The 19,896-nt window shown below is 35.7% G+C and overlaps 1 protein-coding gene across 3 annotated transcripts in view; it reads left to right on the forward strand.

Annotated features, from left to right (window-relative positions):
* LOC105330809 (probable E3 ubiquitin-protein ligase HERC1) overlaps window positions 1–19,896 on the forward strand; it is a 67,184-nt gene that overhangs the window by 24,658 nt on the left and 22,630 nt on the right. For all 3 annotated transcript variants that reach the window (XM_066087153.1, XM_066087154.1, XM_066087155.1), the window contains 22 exons: window positions 824–948; window positions 1,103–1,151; window positions 1,312–1,574; window positions 1,942–2,130; window positions 2,226–2,346; window positions 2,483–2,723; window positions 4,661–4,764; window positions 5,086–5,235; window positions 5,520–5,626; window positions 5,854–6,159; window positions 6,529–6,768; window positions 7,175–7,258; window positions 7,603–7,816; window positions 7,980–8,206; window positions 8,831–8,994; window positions 14,637–15,255; window positions 15,474–15,807; window positions 16,168–16,399; window positions 16,500–16,813; window positions 17,008–17,161; window positions 17,424–17,575; window positions 19,575–19,837. In XM_066087153.1, coding sequence (XP_065943225.1) covers window positions 824–948; window positions 1,103–1,151; window positions 1,312–1,574; window positions 1,942–2,130; window positions 2,226–2,346; window positions 2,483–2,723; window positions 4,661–4,764; window positions 5,086–5,235; window positions 5,520–5,626; window positions 5,854–6,159; window positions 6,529–6,768; window positions 7,175–7,258; window positions 7,603–7,816; window positions 7,980–8,206; window positions 8,831–8,994; window positions 14,637–15,255; window positions 15,474–15,807; window positions 16,168–16,399; window positions 16,500–16,813; window positions 17,008–17,161; window positions 17,424–17,575; window positions 19,575–19,837 — 4,652 coding nt within the window. The remainder of the gene's footprint in view (window positions 1–823; window positions 949–1,102; window positions 1,152–1,311; window positions 1,575–1,941; window positions 2,131–2,225; window positions 2,347–2,482; window positions 2,724–4,660; window positions 4,765–5,085; window positions 5,236–5,519; window positions 5,627–5,853; window positions 6,160–6,528; window positions 6,769–7,174; window positions 7,259–7,602; window positions 7,817–7,979; window positions 8,207–8,830; window positions 8,995–14,636; window positions 15,256–15,473; window positions 15,808–16,167; window positions 16,400–16,499; window positions 16,814–17,007; window positions 17,162–17,423; window positions 17,576–19,574; window positions 19,838–19,896) is intronic.

Here is a 19,896-nt window from a genome sequence, read left to right on the forward strand (position 1 = left end):
AGTTTCTAAGTGAATATCTGTAGAGTACTTGTTTGATTGTGACTTTTTGAAAACACATTTTGATATTAACTCTAATGCAAGTTTACATTGTAAGAAAATTTACATAACATATTCAAATACATTTTTATTTAAAGTATCGTTTTAACTATTCATAACTTATTTAATTTTAAGTTATATCCATGAAAAGATAAGATTTCTTTAAAAGTACATGTAGATTGTCAGATCAACTAGGAGAGGAAAATTTTTTATTGTTATTGTCATGTTAATTAAAGGTCCTTTTATGGTACAGTAAAACTCATTTAGTACAAACACGGATATAGCAAATATTCGGATAAAGCAAACTTTTTTTGAATCCCCACTAAAAATCTTACGGTTATAACGAATTTGGATATAACGAATTTACGGATATAGCGAACTGATTTTGAGTCCTGTAGACATGAAATATAATGGAATATAACACCTTAATAACGATTTTTTTTACAGTTTAAAAAAGTTTGCACTACCAATGAATAAAATAGTTTGAATGAATTTATTTTCATATTATTTTTCCATGCACCAACTGATTAATAAAGGTATCAAAGTAATGAATTTTTATTTTAAGCCTCAATTAGCGAAATTTATAGTCTGGTGAAAGAAAACATGTATTTAGTAATTTGCTATGGATATTATTACGAATTCGTTATACGAATAAAACGAAATTCGGATATAATCAAGTAATTCCATGGGACCCTAGGACTTCGCTATAACCGAGTTTTACTGTACAGGTAAATGTAACATTTATCTCTGAGTCATGTAGTTACCTCTGTAATTTGCATTGTTACAGAATGTAGCAGATCTTCAGAAACTACTCTATCACCGGATGTCAGACTCAAGAGAAGAGGAAGTGTTCCAGATTTGTCTCCTTCTAGTAAATTCATCATAGAACAACAGACAGGAGCACTAAGACGGGTAGAGTATATTTATTATATTCTATTCCAATTTTAATGAGGCATGCAAAACCAAATGGTGTATACACACTGACTGAATTATTTTTTATTTCAGATAAGATGTTGAACATAAATAACTTGGTGGTGAAATAACATTTTTTTTCTCTTTGTCACAGAATGAGGATGGGAGAGATGGAACCTCAACACCTGATCATAACCAAAGAGGTACTGTGAAATACATGTATGAAAAAAGCAAAATACTTGTGTCGATAACTGAGAAAGTGAACAATATCATGTTCTTATTTAACTTGACTTAAAGGAGTTTGATTAAAGAAAAGAGATTCTAAATACCATTGTTGAAATAAACCAACTTTGTATTCTTTAGATACTAATGTGGCATCCCTACAGAGAGTAAAGGAAATGTTGCGACGTCTACGGTGGCAGCAGGAGCGCTCCACAATTCCACACAGTCATCATAAATCTCACAGCATCAAGACTTTTGTACAGCAGATAGCATCAGATCTGTGTAGGTTTGTGTGTGGAGAAAAGGCAGGAAATCCAGTTCTGAGTCAAGAGTCCTCATTCTCCTGGGAAGTGGAGCCTGTAGAAATGGCACTAGCCTTGGACGATCAACAGAAAAAAGCTGAGGTAGGCACAACTAAATAAAACGGACACGATCAGTGTTCAAAAGTTTTCAGTTCTGCAGTTGTGTGCAGGAAATTTCAATGACTTTAACACCCCTATAATTTCCATTTTACATTGTTAAAAATCACAAATTATACACAATGTCAAGTGGATTTTCATATGCATGTGCCTTTGAAAAAAAACACTGTCTCTGTATCTGCTGTACATGTATTTTACATTTATTGATATTGACATATTCCTCATTTGCTTATCCATCTTTATTTAATATTTATGTGTCAAATACAAAAGTATGATTATGTACAAGTATTAGATAATTTATTCATGTACTTTATGTAAAATTAACTCAATAAATACCTTTTATGTGTTTTAGTCAAGATTGAGAGCATTAAATCAAATAAAGGAGCTGCTGTCCACAAACAGTGCCAAGACAGAATGGGAGACGAGCCCCACTCCATCCACCCTACTCAGCTCCGCCCACGTACAACTCATGATGGGCTGCTTCAGCTTCGGTAATCCCAAAGAGATGGCTCTTCAAAGTGCTCAACTTTACCATTATCAGGTAAAGATATTTACATGTATTTAACATTTTCTTGGGTTTGATGGATATATGTCTTTACTTGTAAAGTAATGGTTTTGTGATTGTTTTTCTTCCAGGATGAGATTCGAGCTGCCAAAACAGAGGTACAACAAGACATTCAGCTGACTGTTCATCAGATTTACGAACTATTGGTGTCGGCTCTCATCCAAACTGACAAATGTACCACCATCAAACCAGGTACCATGCAGTTCTACTCCTGTGTTTCAAAGATGATTTCATGCAGAAAAGTTGAAGGAAAAAATTATGTTCATTCTATAATAGTATTTTATTTTATTATATGTAAAGTACATTGTATTTTAAAATGGTTTTGAAGGAGAATCTAAGAAACTGCTGCTGTGGACCATATTCTCCCTGACCATGAAGTATGGGCCCTCAGACATCTCCCTGGCTGTGTCCTGTGGACTCCTACCTCTCCTGTTTAAGCTGACTCTGGGGAGTTCCAAAATGACCTACCTGATACCTGTACCCAAGAGAAGCCTCAGTCCCGCCCAGTTTGACCTGATTCTCCACTGCTCCAGTAACAACTTACTCAACCTGATAACGCTGACTTCTGGGTAATTTTGAAATATTATTTCATAAGCAAGTTCTCATTAGATATGTTTTATAGATATATATATAATTATGTAACAAACAAGAAGTTAATAAGATACGCTTAATGAACATATGATCTGTGCAATGCCGTCGTTGACGTCGTCGTTGTCGTTGTCGTCGTTAACTTTTCACATTTTCATCTTCTTCTCAAGAACCACTGGGCAGATTTCAACCAAATTTGGCACAAAGCACCACTAGGTGAAGGGGATTCAAGTTTGTTCAAATGAAGGGCCACGCCCTCTTTAAAGGGGAGATAATTGAGAATTATTGAAAATTTGTTGGTATTTTTCAAAAATCTTCTTCTCAAAAACTATTTGGCCTGAAAAGCTAAAACTTGTGTGGAGGCATCCTCAGGTAGTGTAGATTCAAGTTTGTTCAAATCATGGTCCCCGGGGGTAGGGAGGGGTGACAAGAAGGGGATCAAATTTTACATAGGAATATACATGTATAGAGAAAATCTTTAAAAATCTTCTTCTCAAAAACTATTGGGCCAGGAAAGCTCAAATTAAAATGGAAGCATCCACAGGTAGTGTAGATTCAAGTTTGTTCAAATCATGGTCCCTGGGGGTAGGGTGGGGCCACAATTGGGGGATAAAGTTTTACCTAGGAATATATAGAGAAAATCTTTAAAAATCTTCTTCTCAAAAACTATTGGGCCACAAAAGCTCAAATTAAAATGGGAGCATCCACAGGTTGTGTAGATTCAAGTTCGTTCAAATCATGGTCCCCGGGGGTAGGGTGGGGCCACAATAGGGGGATGAATTTTTACATAGGAATATATAGAGAAAATCTTTAAAAATCTTCTTCTTAAAAACAATAAGGCCAGAAAAGATCAAATTAAAATGGAAGCATCCTCAGGTAGTGTAGATTCAAGTTTGATCAAATCATAGTCCCTGGGGGTAGGGCGGGGCCACAATGGGGGGATCAATTTTTACATAGGAATATATATTAAAAATCTCCTTATCAAAAACTATTAGGCCAGAAAGCTCAAATTTGAATGGAAGCATCCTCAGGTAGTGTAGAATCAAGTTTGTTCAAATCATGATCCCTGGGGGTAGGGTGGGGCCACAATTGGGGGATCAAGTTTTACATAGGAATATATAGAGAAAATCTTTAAAAATCTTCTTTTTAAAGACCATTTGGCCAGAAAAGCTTAAACTTGTGTAGAGGCATCCTCGGGTAGTGTAAATTCAAAATCACAGTCCCTAGTGGTAGGGCGGGGCCGTGATGGCGGTTTGAATTTTTACATATATAGAGAAAATCTTTAAAAATATTCTGGGAAAGTTTTTCGGTCCAAAACTCAGTACTTAGTGTGAAAGCACAGGTTATGCAGATATAAGTTTGATGAAACCATGATACCCTAGAGAAAAGTGGGGCAACAAAGTGGGGGGGGGGGTATATAGGAAAAGAGAAAAATCATCTTACAGTTACAACAACAAAAGGGGCTTGTTATTTTCCAAAAGAAAGAGGTGGATAAAAATTGGCAGATTTTTAATCTTTTTTAGCAAGATCTACTGTACTTAGTTGTCAAGATATTTTGATACTGTAATGCTATTTTGATCAGAATTAAGGCAATTGTTGCTCAGGTGAGCGATGTGGCCCCTGGGCCTCTTGTTTTTAAATCCTCTAGTTTTACATTTTTGAATACTGTACACCAACTTTTATTTGTGTGAGATGATATTTAGCGAGGTTTGCAAGAACCTTGTCATCATGAATATGTTTTAATTACAACACTTGTGTTGATAAGGCTTTGTTGCCAAAATTTGTTGCTTTCTACCAGGTTATCTCTGAGTCAGTAGTTCACAAAATAATGTCACAAATATAAGTTGGTTTACATTACCAGAAATAATAATGATATTTTGCTGTATTGGTAGTTCAGTGTGAGGTTTTTATTCTGCAGGGCTTACTGTGACAAGCTGGGGAGTGGTGTGGTACAGTGTATCGTGGACCTGCTGTGGAACCAGCTCACTCACATCTGGTCAACGGGAAATACTTCCAGCCAAGGTTATTCTTAGGGACTGCTTAATGCTTCACAGAAATAAATAATAAGTTGATGGTTCTCAAAATCTGTGATATATTAATTCCACTCCAGTCATTAGTCTAGCAATTCATCCAATAAATTACTGTTAAACTTTGTTATTTTGGACTCTGGGATCAAGATGTAAAAACATTTAGGTAAAAATACTTAAAGAATAAGTGGTTGGGAGCTCCAAATCACTTCGAAATATTGGTGTTCAAAATACCATAGTTCAGTTGTATAATATTAATAACTATGTTTCTTTCTTAACGTGATTAAATCAAACAGTGAAATGATTTCACTTGCAGAGATCCAGGACAATGGCTGGCAGTCCTCGCTGGGGAACTTCCTGCTGTTCCTGAAGAGAGTGGCTGCAGCATCTGCCATACAGAAACACCTCACATCCAGGAAGTGGATATCCCGGATCCTAGCCATGACTGGACAGTTTGATGAGTCAGGTAATAAACAGACAGTTATCACATTCAGTGGCAGCTTATCTTATATACAGATATGCATTAAGTATAATCATTATGCTATTTGCCAAATAAAAAAATTGGAGTAAATTATACGTACCATTGGTCCAGCATATTCCAAATTTTTAGAACTCTTTTGATGGTGTTAATCCTTAGTTTTGTACAGTGAACAGTACAATTTTCCAGTTTTATGGTTCATGGTTCTGTGAAGTATAATTACATGTAAATACCGGATGACTTTGAAATGTTCCAACCTTTATACCCTACAGGCAGCATTATTCTAAGCAACATGAGATCCAGGCTGATAGCTTTCAGTGTGCTGGAGATGATTCTTAGTTCATGCGGGAAAGATACAGATCCAAATTACATGCAGGAGGTATGTAGAGGGATAAATCCATTTTCATCTTACTGATGTGCAAATTACTTTCAAATTCCATGTTTCTAAATTTCAAAACAAAATACTGATTTAATGTGCAAGCTTTTAGAGTAATTGAATCATTCTATAATTTACTAGGCACAGAAAACTCATTATAGATATTAATTATCATGTGTGGTTACTATGGTTTATTATTGTTTGGGTTATTAACCATTTCTTTTCCACAGATTGTGGAGGATCTCTTCCAGTGTCTAGCAGACAACATGTGGAAGATTCCACAACAGCTGGAGCTACAGAAGGCCCAGGAGAAGAAGTGCAGCCTCCAGTGGAAACTTTCAGCCGGCTCAGATTTCAATCTGGACAAGGAAATGGACTCTGAGGAGACAAAGATCATGATGCAGAATGCAACGTTTGATACAGACAAGTGTCTGAACTGTACCACAGAGAGTCCTCAGGTGCTGGTGCACTCTACATCAGGGAAAGGTTATGGACTGGGCTCTACAGCGATGGTGTCAGGATGTTACAAGTGGAAGGTAAGGAAACCATGCTGTAAAGTGTCTACTGGAATTTTTTTCACATACATTATTATATTCTGGTTAATATAGTTATAATAGTGCTGTATTAAGCAGGGTCCACTGTATATTTATTAAATTTTAAAATGTTTAATGTCAAGTAAATGTATACATTTGTACATGCATGTGTAAATTGAGCTTAAAGTTAGACTGCACCTATTTTGCTTCATCAAGATGTCGATCAAACATGTGATGTATTGAATTTTATTTCACTCTGGATTACTCATCTGTTTTAACTTTCTTTGAAATTTTTGCTGGCATATTCATGTATAGATTAAAACAGTTGCTGATGATTTAAGTTCTGGTACCATTTTCTTCTTTGTTTGACAGATTCTGATAGTGAAGGAAAATAAAGGCAATGAGGGGACCTGTGTGGGCGTGTCTAAGTGGCCAATCCGTGACTACACCCACCGCACCACTACAGACATGTGGCTGTACAGGGCCTACAGCGGGAACTTGTATCACGGGGGAGAACAAACCATGGCTCTCAACGGCTTCACCCAGGGCGACTTCATCACAGTGGTGCTGGACATGGATGCCAAGACCCTAGCCTTTGGAAAGAATGGAGAGGTTTGTTTAATATTTTGATAGTCTTCTGTGGAATCATTTTTATTCGTGGGGGTCAATGTTCGTGGATAGCCACAAATATTTTGGTTTGTGGGGACATAATTTCGTTGGTAGCAAGTTTTATTTTGTATAATAATATTAAACAAATGCTTGTATATGCGTTTGTGGGGATGTATAATTACGGGCAAGGTTGCCCAAAAAAGCCGCAAACATTGGACCCTCACGAACAATGATGATTCCACAATATTATTTTCAATAGGATTTACGGGTAATTTATGTTAAAGGTCACAATTTAAACTATAATGTCAAATTGTAATACATGTGTATTTTGTAAATGTTAAAAACATTTTTTTGGCATGCGTAAAATAATGAGAGAATGCAGAGGTCATGATATTTTTTTGTACTTTAGGATCCAAGGATTGCATTTGAGGACATTGATGCCTCAGAACTCTATCCCTGTGTTATGTTTTACAGTGGAACACCTGGTGAAAAGGTAAGAATTATGTAAGAATGGTTAAAGAATCAGTTCTACCACCGTATCTTTTCTTTTGTGTAATATCATACAGTCCATGACGGTTGTTGAGCATTGTTATCTCAAATCATCAATATCATAAAAAATCATGGATATGTCAAAGTATGTTGGAAGTCCAAACCACTGTTTCTTAATGTATTTTTCCTCTTTCATTTGAATTTCTGGATTTCTCTATGAATTTTCATGGTCTTACATGACTTTGTATTTAATTCAGGTAGTATTTTTTAGCTGTACATATTTGTATACAGTTTTGGGATTTAATTCGTACTGACCTTTCATCTATGACTTTTACACTGTACCTGTAGATCAAAATGACAGACATGCAGATCTGTGAAGGAAACAAAGAACTTCTGCCTGGAGACCCGCTGTGTGCCCCGGTCACATCAGCTATCATGGAGGCCAACATCTGTATGATGAGGCGGCTCCACCAGAGTGAGGTGTGGGGGCCCCCCATCAACCGGAAGGTCATCGACCAGCTCACCAAAATCAAGGACCTTGAGAAATCCCATAAACTTGATGGTGAGATTAAAATTCCTTTAATATATTCTGTAGAAGTTTGACTACTGAATCTTATTATTTCAATGAAAAAACTGGTTTGGCCCAAAAAATTATTGGAATTTAATAAAATTGAATTTGGCAAGACATGGAGCCAATTTTCAGTGCTGTTTTTATTTTCAAACAGATATGGCTCAAAGTTCTGACTCAAAAGAAAATAAAAATGACTCAAAAGAAAATAAAAATGAACATTCAGAACCTCAAGAGCAGGCAACAAACAAGCCTGATGTGGACCAGGAGAAATCTCCGGATCAGAAAGATGGGAAGAAGGAAGGGTCGGAGAGTCCAGAGGAAGACATGGATATCATTGTAGACTATACTGATGAAGAAACAGTGAAAACACTGTGTTCACAGGTGAGTGATTGTTCAGAATCTTCAATTTTATGTAACAGATGGCTATAAAATCATTTTAAGTAGAAAAACCCCTGATTCTGGTAATTAAAATCATTTTTGATTCACTATAATTCATTTCAAGAGTAATCTGGTAATATGCATTGTTCATTGTTTATCAGGGAGAAAGACAAATTTATCTATACACAGAGTATAACAATCTCTTATTGATCTTTTTACTTTGAAAATCCAAGATTGTAGAAAACAATGGTAATGTTCTATTTTAATATCTACAAACTTGAAGTGTACTACAAATATTTCTATATCAGACCTTGTGTTGTAAACCAACTTTCATTTGCACGCGAGAAAATATTCGCAAGGTTTGCAAGAGCCTCATTGTCACAAAAATTTCTCACTGTGAACTACTATTTGCCATATAGTTGTGATAAAAAAACAGGTATGGATAAGGCATAGTCACCAAAATAAGTAACTGTAAACCAGTTCATCTCAGGTAAATCCAAATAAAGTTGTCGCGTATCAAAGTTGGTTTTCAGTATTTCCTTCCTATATATGTGTCATATCAAGTACCATGGATCCGTATAATATACACTCCTGTGTAAAAGTAGAATATGCAATTTGTAATTGTAGGTGTGGCCTAGCTTGGTTCTAATTGGTGGATTAGATCCGGGACTACGGGTAGGTGGCAGCTGTAGACACAAGACTACGTCAAAGAAGGGGACGTTAATGGGCGTGTCCAGGGAGGGGTCAGCCACGGTCAAAGTTCACTGGGACGACGGGGACAGCACTGTCAGGTTAGGAGATCATTTACACCTTTACCACTACATTTATTTTGAATAACCTTAATTTGAGATAGAAATGATTAGTGTAATGTACTAGATTAACTTATTCTTATCAATTATCTCCTTGCATACATGATTTAATATGATTGTGGACTTAGATATATGGGTCTTAGATCGCTTTCCGGGTTATAAGAATACAAGAGCAGATGATTCCAAGTTATTTATTTATTTTTTTTTTTTTGTATGTATTTATTAAACACAGTACATTTTGATTCGAGATAATACCTCCGCAGAGGCTCTCTATATATACATCACCTGGGGTGCCAGGGGCCCCCTGGATCAGTAATGCTAATCAGCGATATAAATGAATCAGTATTTATAATTGTATTTTTTAAGCGTAGATAGACTCAGATATGAAATAACAATTGATATAATATTCGTATCAATATTGTATATACATTTGTAGAGCATTAAAATATATTGTACAAGGTATTTGTTTTCTTCAATATGTATAATTGTATTTTTTTAAAGCGTAATTAGACGTAAACATGAAATAACACATTTTGATACAAGTAATAGTAAAGTAAAATAAGAGTGCTATTCGGGGAGGTATCATTCAGCCAATTGATATAATATTCGTATCAATATTGTATATATATTTGTGGAACATACCTGTTCAATAAAATATTTTTAGCAATAAATATACAATCGGAACATAAAGTAAATGCAATGCGGCAGGACTAACAACAGCATCACAGTCCAAAATTGCCTACCGCATATATGTGAAGAGGGACAGGTCTCCCTCTTGTATATTACAATAGTACATTAATAAAGTTTATAATATTTCATTTATCATATACTATTTGATATTTTTTCAAGAATGCTGAAGTTTAACTTTACACATTTTGATTTTTTTACAGTAAGATACAATTGCATTAGCGCATTTTTTAAAAAACAGCGCATATCTTCAGATGACACATGTTCGTTTAAGATTCTACGTTTCATTTTATATTTGTAAATTTTGCATGCAATGAATGACAAAGTGTTGTCTAAGATAAGAGTATAGTTGTTGCTCGTGAAAATAAAACCAATGACAATCAATTTCCATGTAACATCAATATTTAGTATCAGAGAAATTTTCTGCCAAAGTGGCATTGTCAAGTCACACTCGTAAATTAAATGTTTTATATTTTCTGGCGTATTGCAATTATTACAGTTCCTATTAATGTTTTTATCCCATTTACTAACCGATGGATTCGTGGTCAACAAGTTGTGAAGTAATTTATAATTAAACTCTGATACAGACTTATCAAATAATGATCGAATCTTGTTCTCGTAGATTACATTAAAGTAGTACTTGTCTATTTGGAATTCCTTACACCATATATTTTCCATAATAGGTTTTTGGGATTTCTTGTTTATAAGAATATTGTAGAAAAATTTAGACTTTTTATTTGAAGTATCTTCTAGCTTTCCTTCAAAATAGAAATGTGACTTAGTGAGCGAATTCGTGAAATTTATGGTTTGTAAATCTATTCTTGAAAGGTGCAACTTTATTGCATTTTTAACTATAAAGTACTCACATAAAAAATTGCTTGTTGATGCCAAGCATTCTTTTATGTCGTTTATTGTTTTAAAGCCATTCTCATTAAAGAGGTCTTTTACTAGTAATAAACCACCTTTTGTCCAACTTGAAAAAAAAATAGATTTACCCTTAAAACATATGTTTTTATTGAACCAGATATTTTGATTAGCAAAATTGGTTAATGAAATATCTTTGCATTCGTTAAAGGCCACAAGGACCTCTTTATAGAACACAGGAAGGGAGTTTAATTTAAATTCTTCATATTTTGTAATGCTTGAATTGATCAAAAATGGAATATCGATATTATGTTTTACTACACAAGCGTTTAAGAGTGAAGATAGACTACTTCTATTTTGAATAATTTTCGAAACCCAAGAAGCTTTTATAGCTTTGAGTTTTGATTCAAAGTCTGTAATACCAATGCCGCCTTCATTTATGTTTCTAATTAAGGTGTTACGCTTGATGCGCTCTCGATTACCCCAAAGAAAGGAGAAAATTATTTTATTAATACTCTTTATGAAGGATTGTTCAGGGTTTTCTAAAATAGTAGCCGTGTACAAGACCTTGGAGATTAAAAGAGAATTAATAAGCTGGCATTTTCCAAAAATAGTTAATTTTCTACTTCGCCAAGAGTCAAGTATTTTTTCAAATTCCTTAAGTTTACATAACCAGTTTCTTTCATTATTTTCGGTTTTATTATGCCCCATATATATACCCAGACATTTAATTGTTTCAAAATTAATTTTTATACCATTAAGAGTTGTTTCGCCTTCCATAGTATGTTTAAGCGCCCCTAAAGGAATACATTCCGTCTTTGATAAATTCAACTTTGTTCCTGATACAAACCCAAAGTTTTCAATAATTTTGACAACATGTTCTAGGGATTCTATGTCCTTAACAGGGAAAGTACTATCATCTGCATGTTGTATGCATTTAATTTCATTTCGTGTGTTGCTTATTTTAAATCCATTAACACTATCAGAATTATTAATTCTTGTTGATAAAATTTCCATTACAAATAGAAATAAAATAGCTGAGACAGGACATCCTTGTCTAATACCTCTATACATATGACATTTTCTAGAGATCCAACCATTGTTTTTTATATAGAAATAAGGATTTGTATACAAAATTTTTGATCCATTTAACAAAATTGTCGCCGAAATTAAATTTCATCATTGACTGCAACAGAAACTCCCATTCAACAGAATCGAATGCCTTCTGAAAGTCGGCAAATAAGAGGATTCCTGATTCATTGCTTTTTTCCCAATAATCAAAAATATCTAAAATAAGTCTAGCATTTGTTCCTATATAACGTCCTTTAATATATCCAGACTGATCGGGGTTTATTAATTTGTCTATAATTTTTTTTAAACGTCGAGAAAAAACACAAGCAATAATTTTGTAATCACAATTTGTTAAACTTATGGGACGATAGTTTTGAAGTTCATCTAGTTTTCCTTTCTTATGAATCAAAGACAAAACAGAGCATTTTTGCGTATTTGTTAGTTCCTTATCCTCAAAAGATTTTATTAGCGCATCGAACATGTATTGCTTTAGGTGTTTCCAAAACATTTTATAGAACTCAACAGGCAAGCCGTCAAGTCCGGGAGATTTATTGTTCTTCATTTCAAGTACGGCCTCAGAGCATTCTTGTATTGTTGGAGCTTTATCAAAGAACTCTTTGTCTTCGTCACTTAACTTAGTGTTTATTTCTATATCCCGTAAGTAATCGCCAATCTTTTCCTCTGAAATGCCCTGCGATGAATATAAGTTCTCATAAAATTTACATAGCTGATTTAGTATATCTCCGGTATTGCTAAATATTTCGTCGTTAATTCGTACTCTGTTTATAACATTATGTGACTGGTGTTTATTTTCAAGCCTTAAAAAGTATGCTGTATTTTTTTCACCTTCATCCAACCATCTAGCTCTCGATCGAATTTGAGCTCCTTTAGCCTTAATTTCATAAAGATTATCAAGTTGATTTTCAAGATCTTTTTTTCGTATCATATTTATCTCGGTGAAATGCTTATTTTCCATTTGCTCTATTTCGTTTTCTATTTCGTGTATACGTTTCTTAAAATTCTTGGACCTGTTTTTACAATACTCAATACTTATTGTTTTTATTTGAAATTTTATAAGCTCCCACTTCGTTTTATGATTTGAAGTTTGCATTATATCGTCAGGTAATTTGTCAAAAAAATTGTTTATTAAGTTACAGTATGATGATTCTTTTAAGATCGAAGTATTTAATTTCCAGAAACCTTTTCCGCGCTTGTTACTGGAAATTTCACATTTAAAAATTAGAGCAAGATGATCAGTTAATCTGACCTTGGAAACGTTTGGGGGTTTGCGTATAAACATTTTTACGGGTTTATAACAGAAGTTGTCCGTAAAAAATACATAGTCAATTCTACTTTTAGCTATATTTTGCCCATCACACCAAGTAAAACCTTTTTTCTGGGGATTTAATTCTGACCAGAGATCGATAAAAGAAAATTTAGTAATTATATCTTGCATTAATTTTGAACTCTTGTCTTTCTTGTTAGCTGTATCACAATTTAAATCACCAGTAAGAATGACATTTTCGTCGTTCGAGCTGTATTGAGATATCCATTTAGAAACTTTTTTAAAGAAGTCAGACCTTAGTTTTTCGGCGTTTGGTGCATATATATTAGTAAGTGTTATAATTTTGTTGTCATGTAAAATATTCAATAAAAGTATACGGCCATCATCAGATCTGTGTTGGTTAAGGATCTTAAAGGAGAATTCTTTTCTAAACAATATTGTGACACCTCTGGAATACGGAGAGTGAGAAAAACAGTGATATGAAGAACCTAACCATCTAGCATTATAGTTAGCCTCCTTATCTGATACAAAATGTGTTTCTTGCAAAAAGGCAATGTCGCAATCTGTGTCTTTCAGCCAATCATACAATATTAATCTTTTGTTAGAGTCGTTTAACCCTCTACAGTTAAGTGAGAGACATTTTATACTAGACATTGTAGACAAATAAGAAATGAACAATTATCAAGTGAAAAATGAAGATAAAAAACAAAGAATATGTTGGATAGGATAGTCAATAAATCTGATAACATTTACCCTCAGTAGCTGTCAATCTCATTCTGGCGTGTCTTGCGCTGATGCCGGGGTTGTGACCACGCGCGCGGTCTAGCTCTGCATTTTTCAGCACATTGCTTGATAATTTTTCCAAGGACATTTCTACCAGGCCAGGCATCAGGATTGGTATGTAGAGCTTTATCCGCGTCCAATCCGGAGCCCCAGTATCGGTCATAAACGGAGTGCGCAAAGATGATGCTGGGTTTAGATGATGAAAGCAGCTTCTTCATTTCCGAAAGCTGGCTCACTTTTGCATCGATGATCTCCTCCATCACAGATTCGGCCTCAAGACGCCACTGTGGAGACTCGGAGACGGTCTTGCCGATCATTTTGCAATCCAGGGCTGTTTTCGCCTCCCGTATTTTTTCAGCTGCGATCAGATTTCCGGTGCGAATGGCCTTGGTGAGTTGATAGGCTTGTTCCGCAGAGCTGAAGGATTACCAAATACATTAATTTGGCAGGGATAGAAATTAGAAAGGATGCTTTTATCGCCGTTGAAAACTTTAACATTTTTTGGATTGCCAGAGACGTACTGTGGACAGCACTGCGCGCCCGGCTCATGGCCGGAGTTTTTGCATGATAAAGATTCCAAAAGATTCCAAGTTATTGATATATTTGGATCCATTTTTGCTGTGATGATTCAAGTGAACAACAAAGATTGTTCTATCTCATCAAGATTACATATATATAGATTTACATTTCTGTATAAATGATGGAAAATACCATACATGAAAGAAGTTCTATATGTTTAATAATTAATAAATTTTAGATTTAAGAGTTTGATTTGTATAAAACATTACAAATATTGACTATATTAAGAATATGACACATTGTGTACAATGTATATGTATGACTCCTATACAAAGTCTTATAAATTAGAGTAATATAGCATACCTCTATTGTTCATTGCACATTTACATGATTGTGTTTTTCATTATTTTTGTAGTGATGTGTTGCTAACCAAAATAGATGCAATTGACCCTGAGCCATTTCAAGCCAGTAGTTTGAATGGACTGAATGCTAGACATCTAGAGTCATTGATGAAGCTTGCTTGCTTAACAGAAGACGTACCTGCAGCATTTACCAACCTGTACTCCAATAGAGTTAAAGCCAGACTCCAGATGGCCAAACAGACGGAAGTGGAGAGTGCCAGAGAAACTAATGCACTTATGAGAAAATTGGACGAGGACATTGCCCGAGTCCTAGAGCAAGAGCAGATGTCCTTTACTGGGGTCGATCACAACGCGGACAAGAAAACTGTCAAGGCGCCTCTAGTTCAGCTGGAGACTTTTGATCTTGATGGTACAGAGGACACAGCTAGTAGCACCTCCTCCAACGCCTCACCCAGATTCCCGGATTTGGCAGGTGCAGATGTTAACCTGGCATCTGCTGGTAATTCTAGCTGTACATCTTTGGATGCAGCCATTAAAATGGCCCAACATAATGCCCAGAAGACAGATTTCAGTGTGTCGTCCCAGGAGTCTTTGATGGAGCCTGAGAAAGCGGAAACATTGCCTGTTGTGGAGGAGACAGAGGAAGAAGAGGACTTTTTGTCTGACTTTCAGGTAAGGGTTTATCTGCATATTAAAATAAGCAAAATGAAATGATTGTTATTAAGATCAGTGGTCATAATGATCTGGTATGATAGTACTTTCAATAATCAGCATCAATTAAATTGTACTAGATATTTCTTGATAGTGAAGTTCTACTCTGTGTTGTTTCAAACAGATAGGCATGTGATTAAACAGTATTCAGGGTTTATTATTGGTTTTATTTTTCTTAGCTTATGCAGAGGTCATTCATTCAAGTCTCGTCCTTGAAAGCCCTGAATGTGATCATACAGTGTAATAAATTCACCGAGATGTTGCTGGTTCCAAAGTCAGATCTGATGGCAGATTCCAGCAAAGCCTTAGTGGATGGCACTGTCGTGAGGCGAGATGAGGATTTCAAGTGTGGACTAAGGTCCCTGATGAGGAAAATGGTGAAGATTTCGCTGGGTAACGCTTCCTTGTTGAAGGTGTTCACAGTGGCCGACCTGGAGAGAGCCCAGTCTGTGTTGTACCAGGTGCTCACCAGGAAAAACGCTGAAGAAGACGCTGGAATACCAGAACTAAAAGGTAAATATCAAATCAGTGAAAGATTTACCAGAAGTTCATGCATGAAAAATCAGAAAGGCATGTTTAAAAATCCCCATTATCTTTATTCAAATTTAAATTTTTATATATACTGTGGAATCATTAGATTTCGTTGTGGCTCAATTTTCGTGGAATTCATGGGTACCTCTCATCCACGAAATAACATCCTCCACGAATTGATAAATTAGGGTTATTTTACCGTAATAAAGTCATATTTCCTTTTGTAGATATATAATAATACACGAAATTACATTCCCACGAACCTGTAAAATTTAAGCCATCCCCATGAAATTTAATGATTCCACGGTAGCATAAGAAATTAAATGTATTTTAATGTTGAAGCTAAAGTTAGTCATAGTGGGACATCTACCAGTAATCCTACCCCAGAAGTCAAACCAAGAGAGACTCCATTCCCATTTAAAAGGCTTGAGGGAGATCTAGGCACTTTCATTATCCCACCTCCAATGATACCAAATCTTCCACAAGATTTGACAGAAGAAGAGATTGACATGTCTCCGGACTCACTCAGATCCAACATGCAGCAAACTTCTATCCTCCAGTTCTTAAGAAGAGCGTGAGTGATTTGAAAATCTTTATTATAATACATGTACATGGAAAACATGAATATATACTGAAAAGATGAAAACTGAATAAAAACTGAAATAAATTTGTAGAAATGGAGGAGGTAGTAATACGTCTCCCAGAAACCAGAGAAATGTGGCACCCTTGGCCTCTGCTGACTACACATCACCCCCAGCTAATGAGGAGGAGGAGATAGAGCCACCCCCACTCCCTGCCCCCAGGAGATACTCCTCCTCTGTGACCCCGCCCCCAATCTGGAACAGAATGATTGGTAATGCTGCCAAGAAACCACCACACCCCCCAGTGAGGGCAAGATCACCATCTCCACCACCCCCTCCTATTGCTGCACCTCTGCTAGAGATGGGCTTCACCATACAGGCCATTAAAAAAGCCATCAGGGAAACAAGTGAGGAAATTTTGTACAACAATTATAGTGAATAATCATAGACATTATATGACTGCTTAGCAGCAATTAACATTCACAACTATTTGAGGTTCCCAAAACCTAACAAAACATTTTCACACATGAAAAAAATTTGTTATACAATAATTGATTAAATAATGAGTTTGGAATTAATGTAAAATGAACGTTGATGACAGGTGTGAATGGGAGGGAAGTATCAGCCAGTGGCATCAACACCTTGGCAATGTGGATGCTGGAGCACCCAGAGAGTGGTGCTGAGCCCACCCCCTCAAAATCCAGAGAAATAAATAGGAGGGGCAGCCTGGAGTCCCTGGACAGAAGGGGACTGAGGTAAATCTCAAAAGAGCAAGTATATTTGTAATGTTTACTAAAATAAGTTCAATTGGTGTTCATAACTGGTAGCTGTGTGTCTTAATAAGTTGAATGTTCATTACCATTAGCTATTGTCATTGTGTGTAAAATACATTACTGATGGTATATGTCAAAGAACATTAAACTGAAAGACTCTGCTTCTAGTAGACCTTTGGTTTCTTCTTTCACTGTGTATTAGTTTTATGATGATGAACTCGAAACACAATTATTTTGCCTTTAGGAGACGTCGACCATTGTCTAGCCAGGAGATCAACACGAGGGGAGCTGAGGACAATGTAGAAGAGCCAGAGAACTTTGGGTCGCTGTTCTTACGTAGACAGAGGCCCCTCACAAGAACTCGGCATATCAATCTTAGAAGTATCGGCAATCTAGGTAAACCGTGCTATTCTAGACATACATCTGATGAAGGTTTGTTATAACACAACATGCATATAGTGCATGCATTTGGTATCTTAGGGTCAAAAAGTTTCAAGAGGTTTTCATTTTAAATGAAAAATTTATGTTTCATTTAGTAAGCTATTTTTGTTAGAGCCATCAACCTAATTTCAGGGTACTGTGGAATCTTTAGAATTTATGGTGGCTCAATCGTGGGTAGCCCTATCCCACGAGTTTACATCCTCAACAAAAACAAATTTAGAAGGAGTTATCTTTCTTATTGAAACTGAAAGCAGACACATTCACAAAACTAGTAGGCTAATTGTTCTCGAACAATTAGAGGTCTTTCCACCTTAATATATTTAATGAATTGCTAGATTGCTCAAAAATGTATACAAAAAATTATTATACCTATGATTCATGTTGTACTATAAAATGTGAAAACCACAAAGCCATGAAATGATAAATGATTTTTAAAGAGATATTTTTTTTTTTATTTTCAAGCCATTTCTTTAAGAATTCCATGTTGTATATATCGTAAACATTTATTAATTTACTTTTCTGAATTGTTTTCCACTTACTATGAGCAAAACTTAGCCAAGTGAATATTCTTTACACAATCATATAAACAGTAAACCTAACAATAGAAGAGAGTGTTCTGGAGGCTAGCTGTCTTTGTACAAAATGAATGGGTTGACTGTAAAAACAAGTTCCACTTGAGTAACCACAGGACTTGATGTGATACCTGGCTGACTCAATTGAATACCTTATTGCGCAATCCGGCAAGCTATTGAAACCCTTACTATAATTCTATATTTCAAATGATATGAAAATTCATTAATTAACAGACTTCTAAATTACATTGACCTTTGACCTTTATGTCATTTTGTTTGGCCAAGGTAGACGCTTCTATTCTAAGTGGTCCGAACTCTCTATGATAGATAGTAAAAAAGTTGGAAGTGATTTTATTGAAACTTCAATACTTTCAGGGGCAATAACTGCTATAAGAGGGGCTCAGATCCGTTCCGTATGAATAGATTGAAGAACCCTCTGAGTGTACTGAAGACAATGGTAAAAGTTCCATATCTCTATCTCTAATGGTTTCAAAGGAGTAGCGATAACAAGCATTTCGTACAAAAGGGGCTATAACTCTGTAATTATTCAAAGGTATGAGCCAAGGGGCTATATTTTAAAATGGCTTAAGATGTCCTACTACATCCATAAAAAAGTTTTTCTCTACCACCCTAAACAAAAGAGATATAAAAACTCATTAATTAACAGCTTCTCAAATGACCTTGACCTTTGACCTTTATGACATTTTGTTCGGCCAAGGTAGACGCTTCCATCCCAAGTGGTCCGAAGTCTCTATGATAAATAATAGAAAAGTTGGAAGTGATTTTATGGAAATTTAAATACTTTCAGGGGCAATAACTACTACAAGGGAGCCTCAGATCCTTTTGGTATGAATAGATTGAAGAACCCTCTAAGTGTAATGAAGACATTGGTAAAAGTTCCAAATCTCTATCTCTTATTGTTTCAGAGGAGTAGCAATAACAAGCATTTCCTTCTCAAAGGGCAATAACTTTGAAAGTTCTGGGAGTTCTTTGACACAGGGTCAATTGGTACCATAACTTTTAATGAGCAATTACATAAAGTTTAAATTGTTTGGATATCTCTAATAATAAAAAAGTCACCCAGAGCTAAATAGAAAAAAAGAAGAAGAAGAAGAAGAAAAAACATAAAGAAAACAAGAGGTCTTTCACCTGAAAGGTGGAAAGACCTAATTACATCCACAAAAAATCCCCCCCCCCCCCCCCCAAAGCAAATATCCCACAATCCACAAAAATTGGCCCCAACAAATTTAAATGATTCCACAGTATTTGATAATTTTTCCCATGATGCTTGTTTTTAGAGACAACAACAACAAAAGAAAATTTTACTGACAATGTTTTTGTAGACAACAAAAAATTTAACATATAAATGTTTGTTTCTGTAGACAATGATGATGACGATATCCCACGCTCTGAGATGCCCCAGCCCACGGGAGAGGAGGGACTGTCCCTGTCTGACTACTACAATGTGTCGGGTGTCAGTCAGGACTACAGCGAGTCCATGCTCCGCCCACACTCCCTGGCCGATCTGTACGACAACATTCTGGAGCTGCAAGACGAGATCTGTAACCATGACGACAGCATCGAGGATCTGTTCAACTCGGATCATACAGAACACAGGGACACGTGGGACTTGTTTAATGCCTTGGTCAGTACCCTGGTGTCTGCATTCATACATACTAATATCTATTTCTTAATACAGTTGAA

The sequence above is a fragment of the Magallana gigas genome, chromosome 6 (genome assembly GCF_963853765.1).
Source record: "Magallana gigas chromosome 6, xbMagGiga1.1, whole genome shotgun sequence".
In the NCBI taxonomy this organism is placed as follows: Eukaryota; Metazoa; Mollusca; class Bivalvia; order Ostreida; family Ostreidae; genus Magallana; species Magallana gigas.